We start from the raw sequence: 20970 nt of genomic DNA on the forward strand, positions 1-20970 counted from the left end.
CCTGAATGCCAAGCATCACGTCTGGAGGAAACCAGGCACCATCCCTACGGTGAAGCATGGTGGTGGCAGCATCATGCTGTGGGGATGTTTTTCAGCGGCAGGGCCTAGGAGACTAGTCAGGATCGAGGGAAAGATGAACGGAGCAAAGTACAGAGAGATCCTTGATGTAAACCTGCTCCAGAGCGCTCAGGACCTCAGACTGGGGCGAAGGTTCACCTTCCAACAGGAAAACGACCCTAAGCACACAGCCAAGACAATCCAGGAGTGGCTTTGGGACAAGACTCTGAATGTCCTTGAGTGGCCCAGCCAGAGTCCGGACTTGAACCCGATTGAACATCTCTAGAGAGAACTGAAAATAGCTGTGCAGCAACGCTCCCCATCCAACCTGACAGAGCTTGAGAGGATCTGCAGAGAAGAATGGGAGAAACTCCCCAAATACAGACGTGCCAAGCTTGTAGCATCATACCCAAGAAGACTCAAGGCTGTAATCGCTGCCAAAGGTGCTTCAACAAAGTACTGAGTAAAGGGTCTGAATACTTATGTAAATGTGATATTTCAGCTTTTTATTTTTAATAACTTTGCTAAAATTTATAAAAACCTGTTTTTGCTTTGTCATTATGGGGTATTGTGTGTAGATTGATGAGGGGAATAAGGCTGTGACGTAACAAAATGTGGAAAAAGTCAAGGGGTTGGAATACTTTTCGAAAGCACGGTATATATCTCTAGTATAGGCTACAGTATCTCATATGCCCATAGACATGCCTTAGACAGTGGTGTGAGTATCTTACCTTCTCCATATATGGGTGGGAGATGGTGTTGGTAGTACTGGTGCGGGGGAAGGTCTCCAGGACTCACAGGGGGATAGAAGGAGTGAGAGTTGGGGATAAAGTGGGGATGGGTGAGGTAGGGAGGGAGGTGGTGCGTGGGGGAGAGAGCGGGGGAGTACGAGGGGGGATAACATTCAGGAGACTGGGGGGTGACGACCACCCGACGCACTCCTGTGTTGTCTTCTAACACCTAGGGGGAAGAGAGGGGGATGGGAGAGGGGAGGAGAGGGATGGTAGAGGGGAGGGGTGGAGGGGAGAGGGAGGAGAGGGGAAGGGGAGGAGAGGGGGGGAGAGGGGGATGGGAGAGGGGAGGGGTGGAGGGGAAGGGGAGGAGAGGGGAGAGGGGGATGGAAGAGGGGAGGGGTGGAGGGGAGAGGAGGAGGGAGGAGAGGGGAAGGGGAGGAGAGGGGAAGGAGAGGAGAGGAGAGGAGGGGAGAGGGGGATGGGATGAGGGGAGGGTTGGGTTGGGGGGAGAGGGGGAGGGAGGGGAAGGAGAGGAGAGGAATTCTTATAATTACTGGAGAATTCCACAATAGAACACATCTAATACCGCTCCACAAACACTGGACTCAATTAAATCCAACCCACATTGGAGTATTCACACAGCAGGTCTCCCCATGGTCAAATAACATGGCAGGTTTTGTAAAACCCACCACCACCATCACCAGGTAGTAGATTCCCCTTACAGGTAACTACAGTTGACAGATTAAGAGCAGTGTGTGGGGGGCAGTAGCTTGTAAACCAAGACACTATATCAAATTGCTATGGGTTTGATCCAGTTTAAGACACACACACAAATTCCACCCATTCAGACACTCTCTCACACACACATTCCATTCCATTCACACACATTCCAATCAGTAAGCAAACACACACTCCCCCGTGAGAGTCGCTTCCAAGTGCTGCAGCAGCACAATAAGACACAAAACACCACACACACACACACATACACACACATTCACACACACACATACACACACATTCACACACATTCACACACACACACACACACACACATACACACATACACATTCACACATATACACACACACACACGCACACACACACACACACACACACACACACACACACACACACACACACACACACACACACACACACACACACACACACACATGCACACATACACCACACATACACACATACACACACACCACACATACACACATACACACACACACACATACACACACATACACACACATGCAGGCAGCGAGAGAGAGAGAGGAGAAAAGATAGCAGGCCACTCTCCCTGACTCCCCCATCCGACCTCCACATCCTCTATACAAAACAAACTTACCATACGTGAAAAACAGACATGTTTATGTGACAACAAGGCCAAAGTCCCACCAGAAACTAGTTGGCAGAGGATCCCCCTCTCTCTCCTTCCATCCCCCTCTCTCTATGTGGGTGTTTATCCAAGGGTGACACTTTTTCCCGCTCTCAGTTGGCTCAGTGGCCTCCCCCAACCAAAACAGAGTCAGTGGCCTCCCCCCAACACACACAGTCAATGGCCTCGCTGCTATCACCCCCCCCCAACAACGTACCCTGAAATAATCAACACATTCCTTTCTGCTCTGGGCGGCTTCAGTTGAGAGCAAGTGTATCACACACAAACACAGCTTACCTGGGAGATGTATCCTGGGGGGACGTGGATAGGGGGGATTGATCCGTTGGGAGACATCATTGGGACCTCAGCAGGACCTGCACGAAAGATACACACTGTCAGTCACTGTAACACACACACACGCAGTAATGACAAGGCAGCGCATAGGCTAACACGGTCTTGTATAAAGCAGGAGACCTGGATTCGGTCACAGACACACAAACACCAAAACAACAGCAGGTAAAAACCTTATGGAGGAAAATCCACATATTTTTGTGTTTAATTTTCTAATGTGATCTATCTCTCTCTCTCTCTCTCTCTCTCTCTCTCTCTCTCTCTCTCTCTCTCTCTCTCTCTCTCTCTCTCTCTCTCTCTCTCTCTCTCTCTCTCTCTCTCTCTCTCTCTCTCTCTCTCTCTCTCTCTCTCTCTCTCTCTCTCTCTCTCTCTCTCTCTCTCTCTCTCTCTCTCTCTCTCTCTCTCTCTCTCTTCAATCCCCCCCCCCCCCCCCCTCTCTGGTAAAGTCATTGGTATCCCGTAGAGACTGCTGTAGGAAGGTCTGGGTTCAGTGTTAATCATACTAAACACACACACACACACACACAAACACATACAAACAAACCCACACACACACAAATACAAACACACACAGTAGGTGAGAAGTACACAGTGAGAGACCTCTTTTTGCCCCCTCTCTGACCTCCCTCCTCCCCCTCTTCTTTTCTGGGGGATATGAAGCTGTTCATTGAGCATAACATATGAAAACACAAACATACACTCACACACCAACACACACACACAAACGCATTCACACACATTTTCACGCACACACATAAATTGCACGCACACTTGGCAAACAGACGTGTGTTTAGACAGTCTCTGCAGCATCTGTGCTCTTCGCTCAGCAAACAGCAGCTTTCCACCACTTAAACACACACACAGAACAGAGTGTTCCCATCCATGGCCCCCTAGACTGGACCCAACAGGCCAAAAGCCCCCCCAAAAAACAAGACGCTCTTTGTCCCCCCAACCCCCTACACACACACACACACACACACACACAACCACACACACGCACATAGAGGGTAGAACATGGCTCTTTAGTGTGCAATATTTTTGGAGTAACCCTGAGAACAAGTTCCTATTTATTTTAGGTCTGTAATGAACTAAATAACCCACATGTGAAGTTCAAAATCTACAACAGCCAAGCTAAAGGTAGAAGCAAGCATATACAGGTAACTGCCAAAATACAGGAAACACCAACATAAAGTGGGCCACCACAAGCCAGAACAGCTTCAATGCACCTTGGCATAGATTCTACAAGTGTCTGGAACTCTATTGGAGGGATGCGACACCATTCTTCCATGAGAAATTCCATCATTTGGGGTTTTGTTGATGATGGTGGAAAGCTCTGTCTAAGGCGCCGCTCCAGAATCTCCCATAAGTGTTCAATTGGGTTGAGATCTGGTGACTGAGACGGCCATGGCATATGGTTTACATCATTTTCATGCTCATCAAACCATTCAGTGACCACTCGTGCCCTGTGGATGGAGGCATTGTCATCCTGTGGGGCCACAGCCATTGTAGCCAGAATAATGGCTAAAATAAGGGCCTGCCCAGCATTTTTATACATGACCCTAAGCATGATGGGATGTTAATTGCTTAATTAACTCAGGAACCACACCTATGTGGAAGCACATGCTTTCAATATATACTGAACAAAAATATAAACGCAACATGCAACAATTTCAACGTTTTTACTGAGTTACAGTTCATATAAGGAAATCAGTCAATTGAAATTAATTCATTAGGCCCTGATCTATGGATTTCACATGACTGGGAATACAGATATGCAACTGTTGGTCACAGATACTTTTATTTTTTTTAAGTAGGGGCGTGGATCTGAAAACCAGTCAGTATCTGGTGTGACCACCATTTTCCTCATGCAGTGTGACACATCTCCTTCGCATAGAGTTGATCAGGCTGTTGATTGTGGCCTGCAGAATGTTGTCCCACTCCTCTTCAATGGCTGTGCGAAGTTGCTGGATATTGGCAGGAACTGGAACACGCTGTCGTACATGTTGATCCAGAGCATCCCAAACATGCTCAATTAATTACATGTCTGGTGAGTATACAGGCCATGTAAGAACTGAGACATTTTCAGCTTCCAGGAATTGTGTACAGATCCTTGCGACATAGGGCCGTGCATTATCATGCTGAAACATGATGTGATGTCCGTGGATGAATGGCACAACAAGGCCTCAGGATCTCGTCACGGTATCTCTGTGCATTCAAATAGCCATCGATAAAATGCAATTGTGTTCTTTGTCCGTAGTTTATGCCTACCCATACCATAACCCCACCGCCACCATAGTACATTCTGTTCACAATGTTGACATCAGCAAACCGCTCACCCACACAACGCCACACAACGCCATACACGTGGTCTGCGGTTGTGAGGCCACTTGGACGTACTGCTAAATTGTTGCGTTTATATTTTTGTTCAGTATACCTAGTATCCCTCATTTCCTCAAGTGTTTCGATTCTTTTTGGCAGTTACCTTTCACTCTGTTGAGTGCATTATCCCTTTAAATGGTTAAAAGCAAAAGCAAAAATGATCAATTCAAAGTAACAATTGAGTTGGTAGTGTTAATTCTCAAATATATTATGATCAGTTGGTGTCAGATATGTACTAGCATTAACTGCTCACTCCCTTTCTCTCCTCTCCTCCGTCAGATGTCAAGAGATGAGGTAATTTCCTGTCTCAAGTATATGGCATCACCACCCAGACAGGAAGATGTGATGTAGAATACAATCTGTCACCTCTACATTCAAGTGTTTCCCCTAGAAACCACATAGCAACCGTTACATCATCTGGCTTGGAGCAACACACAGAATGACAGAATACAGAGAACCCCCACACACACAGACACAGACACACACAAACACACACTACAGGAGATTGGTTCTCTCCGTGTCCATAGACTAATTAAACAGAATCTCATCTTCAAAATAATTAAGCATCATCCTTTCCCCATTACCACATGGAATACACTCAAAACTGTAGGACACACTCTCACACACAACAACAGGAGATGATGCAACATTTCATCAGATGTTTCTCACAATACAGCTGTCTGGAACAGCTGCTGCAGGGCCCCAGAGGTGCACACACACACATGCACACACACACACACTGTAATTAACTGTGTTCCATTTTTGCGTTTAGTGTTGTTGTGATGCTGTGTTATGCTATGCCTAATCTTGGTGATAGGTGATTGATTGCTTTGTCCTGTTAAGAGTTAGGCCATTTCAATCAAACTCGAAGTGTCTTTTAAAACAAGCAAACAAACAGCAATCATCCCATATTGGCAACTACAGTAGTTGGGATCTTAAAGGATGTGTGTGGCTTTGTGTCAGGGTTAATCCATTAGAATTCAATCCCTTTTTGACAGCACCCCTTTTGATTTGAACGAAACCTTCCATACATATTTTCCCATGGTAGAAGTGCTCAGAAAGTCACTTTTTGACTGAATGTCAAAGCATTGAAGATATAAAGGTGCTCAAAGTTGACCTATTTTGCATACCCCACCATACCATGAGACATCCATGTCTTCATCACTGGAAAAGATAAACGGTTGAGATTGATGTCATTTAAAAGCTTACAAAAAGGGTTGTCAAACTATTTCATATATATATATATATATATATATATATATATATATATGTACGTTTAACCTTAAAGGTTAGGTAACATAAACGTAACCACATGTGACATATGGATTTGCATTAGTATACGCATCAACAGTCCCAATGCAAAGTTACACCTCACTTTGCTATTTCTCAAGTTATTACATAAAACCGATCAGAATTCCAAAGAATACCGGAAAATGTTTCTGCTGCGTGTGACATAATATGGAGGACCCGGCAAGCCAGCATATTCCCTATGTTACAGATTTTGGTTGTTCCATTTATGTTTGAGGTTGGACTTTTAGCACGTATAGCATGTATAGCAGGTAGCTGGCTTGGGTTGGCAAGTAGCCTAGCGGTTAAGCGTGTTGGGCCAGTAATCAAAAGGTTGCTGGTTTGAATCCCTGAGCTGACTAAGTGAAAAAAAATATTATTTTTTCTTGCAGTCAATTTGCAGTCTACAAATAATTATTAAATATGGTCCAGCCCCTCGACCATCCGCTCAAGAAAAAAATCGGCCGCAGCTGAATCTAGTTCATGATTCCTGCTCTATAATGTAAACTCTGACAGAAATAACTTCAAATGCATAACTTTAAATTAAACCAAATTGTTTGCACTCGTGACTACTGGTTTCAATAAAATGTTCAACCAACTTACAAGCAAATACTTTATGTATTTATTGTTACAAATCAGCTTGCAACATTGCTAGCCAACTAGCATGCTAACGTTAGTCCTAGTAGCCCTATCAGCCAGCTAACGTTACGTGACTGCATGAGTCAGCCAGTTGCTATCAACACCTAGCTTACAGCTACATTAAAGTAAACCAACATTTTGAAAAAACATAACGGCATCGAAACAGTTATCCATTAAGTTTACCGGTATATGCAGTTATCTTAGCCAGCAAGCCAGCCAGCTAAAGTTAGTTATTTTAGCCTGCTAGCTAGCCTAGCCAGCTAACTAGCCTAGCTAGCCAACTACCACGGTCGACATAGTAAGCCAGCAAACAACACCAACTAGTCTAGCACAGGCAGGAACCCACAGAACACAAAAGAAAGCCAGCAAATATAAAGTAGAGAGAGCGGAGACTTACCGATTTACGGCTGAGTTAGCTACCAAAGAACAGCCAAGAAAAGGCATTTCAGAAGGAGAGGCCATTTCACCGGCCGAGGGAGAGTCAGCTAATCCAATAGCGATATAGTGAGATAAATCCAAATAATATATATTCCAGAGGCATTGTTGGTAGTTTAGAAGATATCCGGAAATAAGTGAATAAATATGTTAAAAACCCTAAAGCATAACTATGTTTGTAGGTATAGGTAACCAGATCTTGACTACAACTAGGGGTGTAACGGTACACGTATTTGTACCGAACCGTTCGGTACGGGGACCTCGGTTCGGTCCGCACTGTGAACCCAAATGAATACATCAAATAAAATGTTTTACTAAATAAAAACACTAGGCCTATAGGCTATGTCTATGCTGCGTTGTAGTGCCTCTTTAATAAATCTGAGCTGAAAAAACATTTCAGGCTATTCCGTTAAAACAACTAGAGCCTATGCACACGTTGTAATCAAAATTCAAATCGCAGCCGGGAACTAGTTCTGTACAATGGCGAGTGGTGGGGTTGATAAACTAGAATTGGAGGATCCTCCATCATCATTTAAACTTCCCTCTTGCACCCATTTCAGCAAACAGGTAGTACCCGCGCTATATAAATAAGCTAAAGCTGATGTTTTCAATGAATTGGCCAATGCACCCTGTGTTGCACTTACTTAACAGTGACAGCCCATCACATTACCCCGGAGTGGGAGATGTACCATGATACAGACACGCCCCCTTTATGAGAGTCACAAGTGTGCATCTGGCACTGAAGGAGGCAGTGTCATGGTGCGTTCGTAACCAAGATGGAAGTGGTCATTTACCACATACAACTGGGAAAAATACACTTGAATGGACCTCAAACTGGTAATTACTAGTGGGAACCCTTTCTATCATCCTGAGCACCTACTTCTCACACATGGTGACCTCTGATGTCACCTACTAAAGAAATGGCCTCTATAACAGCATTTTCAGCAATTAAATGCAACAATACATTATTTAGAAAAAGCAATCTATTAATGTGGTTTTTGAACTCTATAATTTGTTTACAAGCATGTCATCTGTACTTTTAATGTATGGTTGACAAAGCTTGTTGGCCATTAGGTAACCTGCGTTTCTCAACGAGTTCAAATGACATGAATGTAACTGGTATTTACGACTTCACAACTGGTAAATTCCCACCTCCCACATGGTTACAAACGCAGCATCAGAGTGGAAACTTGAGGCCCAACATAACAATCCTGTCACAACAGACAATGGTGTTGGAGGGCCAGTAGGAGGCACTCTTTCCTCTGGTCTAAAAAAATATATCCCAATGACCCAGGGCAGTGATTGGGGACATTGCCCTATGTAGGGTGCCGTCTTTCGGATGGGACGTTAAAAGGGTGTCCTGACTCTCTGTGGTCACTAAAATCCCATGGCACTTATTGTAAGAGTAGGGGTGGTAACCCCAGTGTCCTGGCTAAATTCCCAATCTGGCCCTCATACCATCATGGCCACCTAATTATCATTCATCCCTAACCAAACCGTGACCCCAAAACTGCAATACGTACCGAACAGTGGGTTTTGTGAACCTTTACACCCCTAACTACAACTAAGTTACTAAGTCTTTGACCACACTGTGTTGTTACTTTGGTGAGTAAAAACTCATGCTTCCTACCCTTTAAACGTCAATTATCTACGATTTTTTTCATATTCGCATATGTAGCTTATACCCTATTTTTTTTGGTGTTGTGCCCACCATTGGTTGAGACACAACATGCTCTTGTATGTTGTAATCCTTTAAACACAATAACTCAGTGGAGAATAAAACGTTTAGGAACAGATGTGGAAAACACTTTCTCTCTCCCTCTCCCCCTCCCTGTCTCCCTCTCTCTCTCTCTCTTGCTCTCTCTCACTCTCTTGCACATGTGGTTACCATATTGAGAGGAAACGCAGACCCTCCTGGGAAAGAGTGTATCTGTGTATATGTGTTTGTGTATATGTGTTTGTGTGTATGTGTATGTGTTTGTGTGTATGTATGTATGTATGTGTGTGTGTGTGGGGCGGCGCTTTCAGACGAAAGGAGTCTGTTTGTAAGATGACCTACATACAGCCAACTAGGCACAGATGGAAATCCCAAACACACACACACACACACACACACACTAGGGTTGGGCGGTATCCAGATTTCCATACCTTCATACCGTGTCTGTGCCATCCCGGGATATACAGTGGGGAAAAAAAGTATTTAGTCAGCCACCAATTGTGCAAGTTCTCCCACTTAAAAAGATGAGAGAGGCCTGTAATTTTCATCATAGGTACACGTCAACTATGACAGACACATTGAGAAAAAATATTCCAGAAAATCACATTGTAGGATTTTTAATGATTTTATTTGCAAATTATAGTGGAAAATAACTATTTGGTCACCTACAAACAAGCAAGATTTCTGGCTCTCACAGACCTGTAACTTCTTCTTTAAGAGGCTCCTCTGTCCTCCACTCGTTACCTGTATTAATGGCACCTGTTTGAACTTGTTATCAGTATAAAAGACACCTGTCCACAACCTCAAATAGTCACACTCCAAACTCCACTATGGCCAAGACCAAAGAGCTGTCAAAGGACACCAGAAACAAAATTGTAGACCTGCACCAGGCTGGGAAGACTGAATCTGCAATAGGTAAGCAGCTTGGTTTGAAGAAATCAACTGTGGGAGCAATTATTAGGAAATGGAAGACATACAAGACCACTGATAATCTCCCTCGATCTGGGGCTCCATGCAAGATCTCACCCCGTGGGGTCAAAATGATCACAAGAACGGTGAGCAAAAATCCCAGAACCACACGGGGGACCTAGTGAATGACCTGCAGAGAGCTGGGACCAAAGTAACAAAGCCTACCATCAGTAACACACTATGCCGCCAGGGACTCAAATCCTGCAGTGCTAGACGTGTCCCCCTGCTTAAGCCAGTACATGTCCAGGCCCGTCTGAAGTTTGCTAGAGTGCATTTGGATGATCCAGAAGAGGATTGGGAGAATGTCATATGGTCAGATGAAACCAAAATAGAACTTTTTGGTAAAAACTCAACTCGTCGTGTTTGGAGGACAAAGAATGCTGAGTTGCATCCAAAGAACACCATACCTACTGTGAAGCATGGGGGTGGAAACATCATGCTTTGGGGCTGTTTTTCTGCAAAGGGACCAGGACGACTGATCCGTGTAAAGGAAAGAATGAATGGGGCCATGTATCGTGAGATTTTGAGTGAAAACCTCCTTCCATCAGCAAGGGCATTGAAGATGAAACGTGGCTGGGTCTTTCAGCATGACAATGGTCCCAAACACACCGCCCGGGCAACGAAGGAGTGGCTTCGTAAGAAGCATTTCAAGGTCCTGGAGTGGCCTAGCCAGTCTCCAGATCTCAACCCCATAGAAAATCTTTGGAGGGAGTTGAAAGTCTGTGTTGCCCAGCGACAACCCCAAAACATCACTGCTCTAGAGGAGATCTGCATGGAGGAATGGGCCAAAATACCAGCAACAGTGTGTGAAAACCTTGTGAAGACTTACAGAAAACGTTTGACCTGTGTCATTGCCAACAAAGGGTATATAACAAAGTATTGAGAAACTTTTGTTATTGACCAAATACTTATTTTCCACCATAATTTGCAAATAAATTCATTAAAAATCCTACAATGTGATTTTCTGGAATTTATTTTCTCAATGTGTCTGTCATAGTTGACGTGTACCTATGATGAAAATTACAGGCCTCTCTCATCTTTTTAAGTGGGAGAACTTGCACAATTGGTGGCTGACTAAATACTTTTTTCCCCCACTGTATGATATTACCGGCAGTGCACACAAGGGGCAATATTTAATTTTCAAACGTAAAAAAAGCCCCAAAAACGTCAGTTACCAGAATGCTAGCAAAATGCTAACAAGTACTAAGGAACTCCCATAGCGGATGCTAGGTAAATGCTAACGAGCGCATGCGAACAGAGTGGGAGTGTCTGTTCTCAGAGCTCTGGAAAGATTTATTTGGCACATCTTAGATAGTTAACTTAACAGTTATATGATACATCAGTGCCTTTGGAAAGTATTCAGACCCCTTGACTTTTTCCACATTTTGTTACATTACAGCCTTATTCTAAAATGGATTCCTTTTTTTTAAACCTCAGCAATCTACACACAATACCCCATAATGACAAAGCGAAAACAGTTTTTTTTGTAAATGTTCGCACATTTATTAAAAATAAAAAACTGAAATACCTTATTTACATAAGTATTCAGACCCTTTGCTTTGAGACACGAAATTGAGGTCAGGTGCATCCTGTTTCCATTTATCATCCTTGAGATGTTTCTATAACTTCATTGGACATGAGTCTATATAAGGTCCCACAGTTGACAGTGCATGTCAGAGCAAAAACCAAACACATGAGATAGAAGGAATTGTCCGTAGAACTCCAAGACAGGATTGTGTCAAGGCACAGATCTGTGGAAGGGTACCAAAAAATGTCTGCAGCATTGAAGGTCCCCAAGAACACAGTCGCCTCACTCATTCTTAAATGGAAGAAGTTTGGAACCACCAAACTCTTCCTAGAGCTGGCCAAACTGAGCAATCGGGGGAGAAGGGCCTTGGTCAGGGAGGTGACCAAGAACCCGATGGTCACTCTGACAGAGCTCATCTGTGGAGATGGGAGCACCTTCCAGAAGGACAACCATCTCTGCAGCATTCCACTAATCAGGCCCTTATGGTAGAGTGGCCAGACAGAAGCCACTCCTCAGTAAAATCGACATGACAGCCCGCTTGGAGTTTGCCAAAAGGCACCTAAAGACTCTCAGATCATGAGAAACAAGATTCTCTGGTCTGATGAAACCAAGATTGAACTCTTTGGCCTTAATGCCAAGCGTCACGTCTGGAGGAAACCTGGCACCATCCCTACGGTGAAGCATGGTGGTGGCAGCATCATGCTGTGGGGATGTTTTTCAGCGGCAGGGACTGGGAGACTAGTCAGGATCGAGGGAAAGACGAACGGAGCAAAGTACAGAGAGCTCCTTGATGAAAACCTGCTCCAGAGCGCTCAGGATCTCAGACAAGGTCGAAGGTTCAACTTCCAACAGGACAACGACCCTAAGCACGCAACCAAGACAACGCAGGAGTGGCTTTGGGACAAGTCTCTGAATGTCCTTCAGTGGCCCAGCCAGAGCCCGGACTTGAACCCGATCTAACATCTCTGGAGAGACCTGAAAATAGCTGTGAAGCAACGCTCCCCATCCAACCTGACAGAGCTTGAGAGGATCTGCAGAGAAGAATGGGAGAAACTCCCCAAATACAGGTGTGCCAAGCTTGTAGTGTCATACCCAAGAATACTCAAGGCTGTAATCGCTGCCAAAGGTGCTTCGACCAAGTACTGAGTAAAGGGTCTGAATACTTATGTAAATGTAATATTTCCGTTTTTAATTTGTAATAAATTAGCAATAATTTCTAAAAAACTGTTTTTGCTTTATCATTATGGGGTATTGTGTGTTTTTTAATCAATTTTTGAATAAGGCTGAAACATAACAAAATGTGGAAAAAGTCAAGGGTTCTGAATACTTTCTGGCAAATATTAATTTCATACAAGTGTAACTTTATCACCTCACTTATTAAGTTGCGCTGCAGGAGTGACTCACCTCACAAAGATCCCGTTTTGCTTGTTGTCCTTCTTTGTAAACAAACACACATGACTGGCTCAAACAGCTGTTTTGATAAGCTAGTACCGGTAAGCTTCATAATTAAAAATAATCTAACAGGCGAAACATGATCTGCTCTATCTATTATCTAGTGCACAAGTTGACTGCAGGTATTTATTTAAAAAGTACTAATATTCTAATTGATTTAAACATATATATACACCCCTCACATGTTTGTAAATATTTAAGTATATCTTTTCATGTGACAACACTGAAGAAATGACATTGCTACAATGGAAAGTAGTGAGTGTACAGCTTGTATAACAGTGTACATTTGCTGTCCCCTCAAAATAACTCAACACACAGCCATTAATATCTAAACCGCTGGCAACAAAAGTGAGTACACCCCTAAGTGAAAATGTCCAAATTGGGCCCAATTAGCCATTTTCCCTCCCCGGTGTCATTTGACTCGTTAGTGTTACAAGGTCTCAGGTGTGAATGGGGAGTAGGTGTGTTAAATTTGGTGTCATCGCTCTCAAACTCCCTCATACTGGTCACTGGAAGTTCAACATGTCACCTCATGGCAAAGAACTCTCTGAGGATCTGAAAAAAAGAATTGTTGCTCTACGTAAAGATGGCCTGGGCTATAAGAAGATTGCCAAGACCCTGAAACTGAGCTGCAGCACGGTGGCCAAGACCAGGACAGGTTCCACTCAGAACAGGCCTCGCCATGGTCGACCAAAGAAGTTGAGTGCACGTGCGCAGCGTCATATCCAGAGGTTGTCTTTGGGAAATAGACGTATGAGTGCTGCCAGCATTGCTGCAGAGGTTGAAGGGGTGGGGGGTCAGCCTGTCAGTACTCAGACCATACGCCGCACACTGCATCAAATTGGACTGCATGGCTGTCGTCCCAGAAGGAAGCCTCTTCTAAAGATGATGCACAAGAAAGCCCGCAAACAGTTTGCTGAAGACAAGCAGACTAAGGACATGGATTACTGGAACCATGTCCTGTGGTCTGATGAGACCTAGATAAACTTATTCGGTTCAGATTGTGTCACGCGTGTGTGGCGGCAACCAGGTGAGGAGTACAAAGACAAGTGTGTCTTGCCTACAGTCAAGCATGGTGGTGGGAGTGTCATGGTCTGGGGCTGCATGAGTGCTGCCGGCACTGGGGAGCTACAGTTCATTGAGGGAACCATGAATGCCAACATGTACTGTGACATACTGAAGCAGAGCATGAACCCCTCCCTTCGGAGACTGGGCCGCAGGGCAGTATTCCAACATGATAACAACCCCAAACACACCTCCAAGATGACCACTGCCTTGCTAAAGAAGCTGAGGGTAAAGGTGATGGACTGGCCAAGCATGTCTCCAGACCTAAACCCTATTGAGCATCTGTGGGGCATCCTCAAACGGAAGGTGAGGAGTGCAAGGTCTCTAACATCCACCAGCTCTGTGATGTCGTCATGGAGGAGTGGAAGAGGACTCCAGTGGCAACCTGTGAAGCTCTGGTGAACTCCATGCCCAAGAGGGTTAAGGCAGTGCTGGAAAATGATGGTGGCCACACAAAATATTGACACTTTGGGGCCAATTTGGACATTTTCACTTAGGGGTGTACTCACTTTTGTTGCCAGCGGTTTAGACATTAATGGCTGTGTGATGTGTTATTTTGAGGGGACAGCAAATTTACACTGTTATACAAGCTGTATACTCACTACTTTACATTGTAGCAAAGTGTCATTTCTTCAGTGTTGTCACATGAAAATATATACTCAAATATTTACAAACATGTGAGGGGTGTACTCACTTTTGTGAGATACTGTATATTGATAGTATTTGGAAAATCATACTGGAGGTATTTTGAAATACCCCGGGATACGTTATATACGGTATACCACCCAACCATAACACACACAAACACTTGCACATACACACACACAAACCGTCCAGATCCGGCAGCTGCTTCTAGGGGCTCTGATGGGATTTCTAGTGTAAGTGTGTGTGTGTGTGTGTGTCTGGGTCAGTAATGATGTGGCACTGCCTGGATATTACGTGATGCTTAGCAGGGTGTGTGTGTGTTACCGAGGTAATGCTATCTCTCCAGAGCTCTGAGAACAGACACTCCCACTACAGTTTCCTCTGCCTGAAGCCCCCCACACACACAACATTAAGTCCAGCACACACCTTAACAGTTCCCAAAATCTAAGTAAATAACAGGAACAATGTGCAGAATGTTTTACAATGAGAGAGAGAGAGAGAGAGAGAGAGCGAGAGAGAGTGAGAGCGAGAGAGAGAGAGAGCGAGGGAGAGAGAGAGAGAGACAGAGAGAGGGAGAGAGAGAGAGAGAGAGAGAGAGAGAGAGAGAGAGAGACAGAGAGAGGGGAGGGAGAGAGAGAGAGAGAGAGAGAGAGAGAGAGAGAGAGAGAGAGAGAGAGAGAGAGAGAGAGAGAGAGAGAGAGAGAGAGAGAGAGAGAGAGAGAGAGAGAGAGAGAGAGAGAGAGAGAGAGAGAGAGAGAGAGAGACAATGCAGGAACTGTGGGAGACAGCACATCTGAAATAGCTGAGACCAGACAGTCTGGGGTGGAGAGCCAAATCTGATGCCACACACACGCAGGCACACACACAACTAAACCTTACCCCTCTCTCTCTCAAGTCTGGTAGCCATGATGAATGAGGGATGTGAGGATCAGTGAAGCAGGAGGAAGTTAGGCTTCCTGTATCACCTTGCGCTCAGCAGCAACACACAAAGTACTTCAACTACAAACGCAGCATCCTAACTTATGATTGACATTCCAGAGCAAGTCAGCAGTCAGCTGAATAATTACAGACCAGGGCTCTAAAGACAGTGACAGAGAGAGAGTATTATGTGTTCAGGTTCAAACACAAAACCTCAGTTTCTCTCAATTCCACCAGCGCATTTAGAGTAGCAACACTACTCACAAGTATCTGTACCAGGCTATGTTACTGTTATGATATATATTATGATATCAAGTAATCTCTTGAGTAATCTCCTCTCCTCTTGTTAATGTAGCATTAACCTACCCTTAGCCTAGCATTAGCAAAGCATGCATAGAAATAGCCTAGCGTTAGCTTAGCCAGACTTCCTGACTACCCTCTGCTCTCCTCTGCCTCTCCCAGGGCTGTGTTTGCTGGGGTGGCCTAGTTCTGCTGCTGGGTGTGATCCAACCATGCTAACGTCATGTCTGGAGCAAGGATAAATTACCAATATCATAACACTCACACTACAGGAGGTTGGTGGAACCTTAATTGGGGAGGATGGGCTTGTGGTAATGGCTGGAGTGGAATGGTTTCAAATACATGTCCATGCATCCATGTGTTCAATGCCATTCCATTAGCTCCGTTCCAGACATTATTATGAGCCGTCCTCCCCTCAGCAGCCTCCTGTGACTCACACACACCGACACACACTGACACCCACACATACACACGAGCAAATCAGTGTATGTGTTTTCTAAACTGATTTCCTCTGAAAATGTCTGGAAATATGGACTAGGAGAGAGAAAGAGAGAAAGAGAGAGAGAGAGAGAGAGAGAGAGAGAGAGAGAGAGAGAGAGAGAGAGAGAGAGAGACAGAGAGAGAGAGAGAGAGAGAGACAGAGAGAGAGAGAGAGAGAGAGAGAGAGAGAGAGAGAGAGAGAGAGAGAGAGAGAGAGAGAGAGCGGAAGAGGGGTAGGGAGGGAGGCAGGGAGGGAGGAAGGGAAGCCGTCTCGATCTAATAACCCAGATCCTGATGACTCACTGTTCCCAATGTATGAATACACACACACACACACACACACACACACACAGCGAGAGAGTGAAGAGGTGCAACAGCTGTTGGTGTGTAAACAGACTGGGAGTCTCATAACCATTTCCTGCTCTCCTCCCATCCTCCCTCCATCTCTCTTTCTTTCTGTCCCACTTTCGTTCCCCCTCTCTCTCTCTCTCTCTCTCTCTCTCCCTCCACCATTCTTTCTCTCCCTCTCCCCAAACTGAAGCCCTGTCTCACCTGATATCCTTCAGTGAAGAAATTAGTTGGTGTTCAATAAAGGTCATTTGGAACGCTTTCTCTCTCTCTTAGATGTTAGCAGACTCTTCCTCCCTCCTCTCTCTTTCTCTCTCTCTCTCTCTCTCTTCCTCCTCTCTCTCTCCACATGTTCATCTGGGAAATTCCTGCTGTGTGAGTCACGGTCTGAACAGCAGGGTGTTTGTGTCCATCACAGAGAGACAGACAGAGAGAGAGAGCGGGAGAGAGAGAGAGAAAGAGAGAGAGAGAGAGAGAGAGAGAGAGAGAGAGAGAGAGAGAGAGAGAGAGAGACCGAGGGAAGGAGGGAGAGATGAAGGAGGGAGAGAAGGAGGGAGGGTTCTTTAGAATGTCAGTGGAAAAAATACTGGTAGATTAGCAGGGACTTTCCCCACTCAACATTCTAGTGTGTGTGTGTGTGTGTTTGTGTGTGTGTGTGTGTGTGTGTGTGTGTGTGTGTGTGTGTGTGTGTGTGTGTGTGCATGTGTTCTGTCCCGGGGCTGTTGGCTTATCAGACAAAAAGTAGAGACGTGGAAAAGGGAAGGAGAGAGGAAGAAGGAGAGAGAATGCAAGACATTACATTGCATTTACCCATGTTCTATCTATCTCTATATCTCTCTCTTCCTCTCCTTTTCTTTTCTTTCCAGTCTCTCCTCTCACCCCTCGCTCCCCAAGGCTAAGCCCCACCCCAGACGCTGACTTCCTGTCTCTTTCATCTCTGAGCCTATCACAGCTGTCTCTTTCATCTCTGAGCCTATCACAGCTGTCTCTTTCATCTCTGAGCCTATCACATCTGTCTCTTTCATCTCTAAACCTATCACAGCTGTCTCTTTCATCTCTAAACCTATCACAGCTGTCTCTTTCATCTCTAAACCTATCACAGCTGTCTCTTTCATCTCTAAGCCTATCACAGCTGAGCGGAAGGAAAGGGGCTTTCCCCTGGAACTGATACAAATACAAGCCAGAGAGAAGGAATGAAAGAAAGGGAAGACAAAGAAGCATAAGCAGCTGATGTTGAAGGGAAAAGTACAAGATATAGGATGAGAGAGTGGGACAGCAAGAGATAGAGAAAAGAGAAGGAAAGTGAGATAACGTTTTCAGACAGACAGAGACAGATGGAGGGATGGAGGAAGAGAGAAAGAAAAGCGAGAGCGAGAAGAGAGGGATGGAGGGAGGGAGGACTGCTCCAGTTGATCCCTGAGCTTCCAGGGAGCCAAGAATTCCAAACCTGGAAAAGCACTCAGTAGTAAACACACACACACACACAGAGGAAAGGTTTGTTTCCCCCCCGTTTTGCCTGAAGTGGTAGAGTCCGAAGGGTGAGTCAGGCTTCAGTGGACTGGCAGACCAAACCAACTGTACAGGACGGGGGACGCAAGGGTCAGAGAGAGGAAGTGGGTTCACCCGGAATGTTGTCTCTCTCTCTCTCGCTCTCACTCACTTTTCTGAGCTGAGGGAGGATGTCTCCAAACATCATGCACACAGACACACACACACTCACACACACACTCCATGCCCCGTGGGCCCAAATTCCATTACACACCACCTGGAGAGGTTTTTCATTCTCATGGTGACAGCTTTCCAAAACCTAGTGGAACCCAACGCACTATACGCACACGCACACACAAGCACACACACACAAAAGCACACACACACACAGTTGCACACTAAGCCTACCAAAGACTAAGCCTACCAAAGACTAAGCCTACCCAACACTAAGCCTACCCAACACTAAGCCTACCAAAGACTAAGCCTACCCAACACTAAGCCTACCCAACACTAAGCCTACCCAACACTAAGCCTACCAAAGACTAAGCCTACCCAACACTAAGCCTACCCAACACTAAGCCTACCCAACACTAAGCCTACCCAAGACTAAGCCTACCAAAGACTAAGCCTACCAAAGACTAAGCCTACCCAACACTAAGCCTACCCAACACTAAGCCTACCAAAGACTAAGCCTACCCAACACTAAGCCTACCCAAGACTAAGCCTACCAAAGACTAAGCCTACCCAACACTAAGCCTACCCAACACTAAGCCTACCAAAGACTAAGCCTACCAAAGACTAAGCCTACCAAAGACTAAGCCTACCCAACACTAAGCCTACCAAAGACTAAGTCTACCAAAGACTAAGCCTACCCAACACTAAGCCTACCCAACACTAAGCCTACCCAACACTAAGCCTACCCAAGCTCCCTGGGTGTAAATGTGTTTCCTGGATGAGAAGTTGACATAGAACCATATTACAACTAAACCAGGTAAAGACAACATGACAACATCATGCCTATGATGTCATCTTTAACATATCTGGTCATTTAAATCAGATAAAGATGTATTTTTCTGGTTGCTAAAAAGATATGGACAAAACTTCCTTTTACAACCAGAATACAACCTGATTCATTGACTGCAACCAGTTTTGCATGCAGGGTAATTACAGTACAACATACTATATGTTACATACAACTGGTTTAGAGAAAGACAGAGAAAGAGAGAGAGATAGATAAAGAGAGATAGAGAAGGATATAGAAAGAGAGAGAAAGATAGAGAAGGATATAGAAAGAGAGAGAAAGAGAGAGATGGGAAAGGTCCCACGTGTAGGTGAGAGAGAGATTCTCTTGGCTTTGAGCAGATGACACGCACACACACGCACGCGCACACACACACACACACACACACACACACACACACACACACACACACACACACACACACACACACACAACTGGAAAAGAGACCACATCAATGGGGCCAGTGGAAGGGGCCACAACAGTCGCCTTGCTCAGGAAATACATTAAACTATAACCACACTGCAACAGCTGCCCTGCTCAGCAAATACATTCAATTACATTTCCCACACTGCAACAATCGCCCTGCTCAGGAAATACTGTACATTAAACAACACACCCACACTGCAACAGCCGCCCTGCTTAGCAAATACATTAAACTACATTACCCATACTGCAACAGCCACTCTGCTCAGGAAATACATTAAATTACATTACCCACACTGCAACAGCCGCCCTGCTCAGTAAATACTTTAAACTACATTACCCATACCTGTAAAAGCAATCCTACAGCAAAAGCCTACAGAAGTCACACACATAAATCTATTATCCTGCCAGCTCTAGGATGACTGTGGCAAAAGCACACACGCGCACACACACAAATTCCAGAGCATGGTTCTTTCACACACACTCTATAGTCACTGCCTTTGATGTGAGTGTGGGAACGTTCAGGGAGGGAGAGAGGGAGAGGGGAGAGAGTGATAGGGGAGAGAGGGGAGGGGAGAGAAGGTAAGGGAAAATAGTTAAGCGAATCAAAAACTAGTGGCCCCCAACCCCAAGCTAACCCCAAGCAACAACAAAAAAGAATGTAACCTATTTTTCAGATGGGTCTGAAAATGTACTTTTCAGAAAATGTATTTTTACAGAATGAGGCAGAAAATAAGAAATAATCAATGCATGACTTAAAACATCACTAAAAGTCATTATTATGAAAACAAACCACAACAACAAAGCAAGCAATGCTAAGCTAAGCTAAGCTAGCACAACACCCTGGTTTCCACAGACTGAGGAGCGAGAGAGAGAGAGGAGGAAAGACTAGGTTGAATATTTTCCCGAAAATCTACAAATGTTCCCATTCAAACCGGAAATGCTATTAAAAAAATAAAATAAAAAAATAATACCAGCAAAACAAATCTGACATGATTCTACCACTGTCAATGGAGAAATATGGACACGAATCTAACGGTTTCTTGCTGTATTTGTTTCAATTAAATCAACTCAATGTTCTGTCAAAGTCACTCCCCACACTATTTCGATGTAGCCTAGTTTAAATGTAGGCCTAAAATATTCTGAGTTCATTAGCCTACAGCCTAGTGAAAATGACATTTCTTTTAGCTTACCTTTGACTGAAAGATGTCAGCCAGCTTGTTGCCTCTTTTCTCTCCCTGTGCACCTGGCTAGCAGGGGAATTTAGGAAGGTTGTGTCTGTTTTTTACTTCATCATAACCCGTTTATTGTGGTGACTTTGTCACAGGGAACATATGTGATTCTCTG

General features: G+C 44.7%; 1 protein-coding gene across 2 annotated transcripts in view; it reads right to left on the reverse strand.

The window, feature by feature from the left end:
* fndc3ba (fibronectin type III domain containing 3Ba) overlaps window positions 1-20970 on the reverse strand; it is an 86935-nt gene that overhangs the window by 35669 nt on the left and 30296 nt on the right. For both annotated transcript variants that reach the window (XM_084152637.1, XM_084152636.1), the window contains exons 4-5: window positions 2476-2552; window positions 789-1017 (exon numbers count right to left, since the gene is read on the reverse strand). In XM_084152637.1, the coding sequence (XP_084008763.1) occupies window positions 789-1017; window positions 2476-2552 (306 nt within the window). The remainder of the gene's footprint in view (window positions 1-788; window positions 1018-2475; window positions 2553-20970) is intronic.

The sequence above is a fragment of the Coregonus lavaretus genome (assembly GCF_964263955.1).
Source record: "Coregonus lavaretus genome assembly, chromosome: 35".
NCBI classification, from domain to species: domain Eukaryota; kingdom Metazoa; phylum Chordata; class Actinopteri; order Salmoniformes; family Salmonidae; genus Coregonus; species Coregonus lavaretus.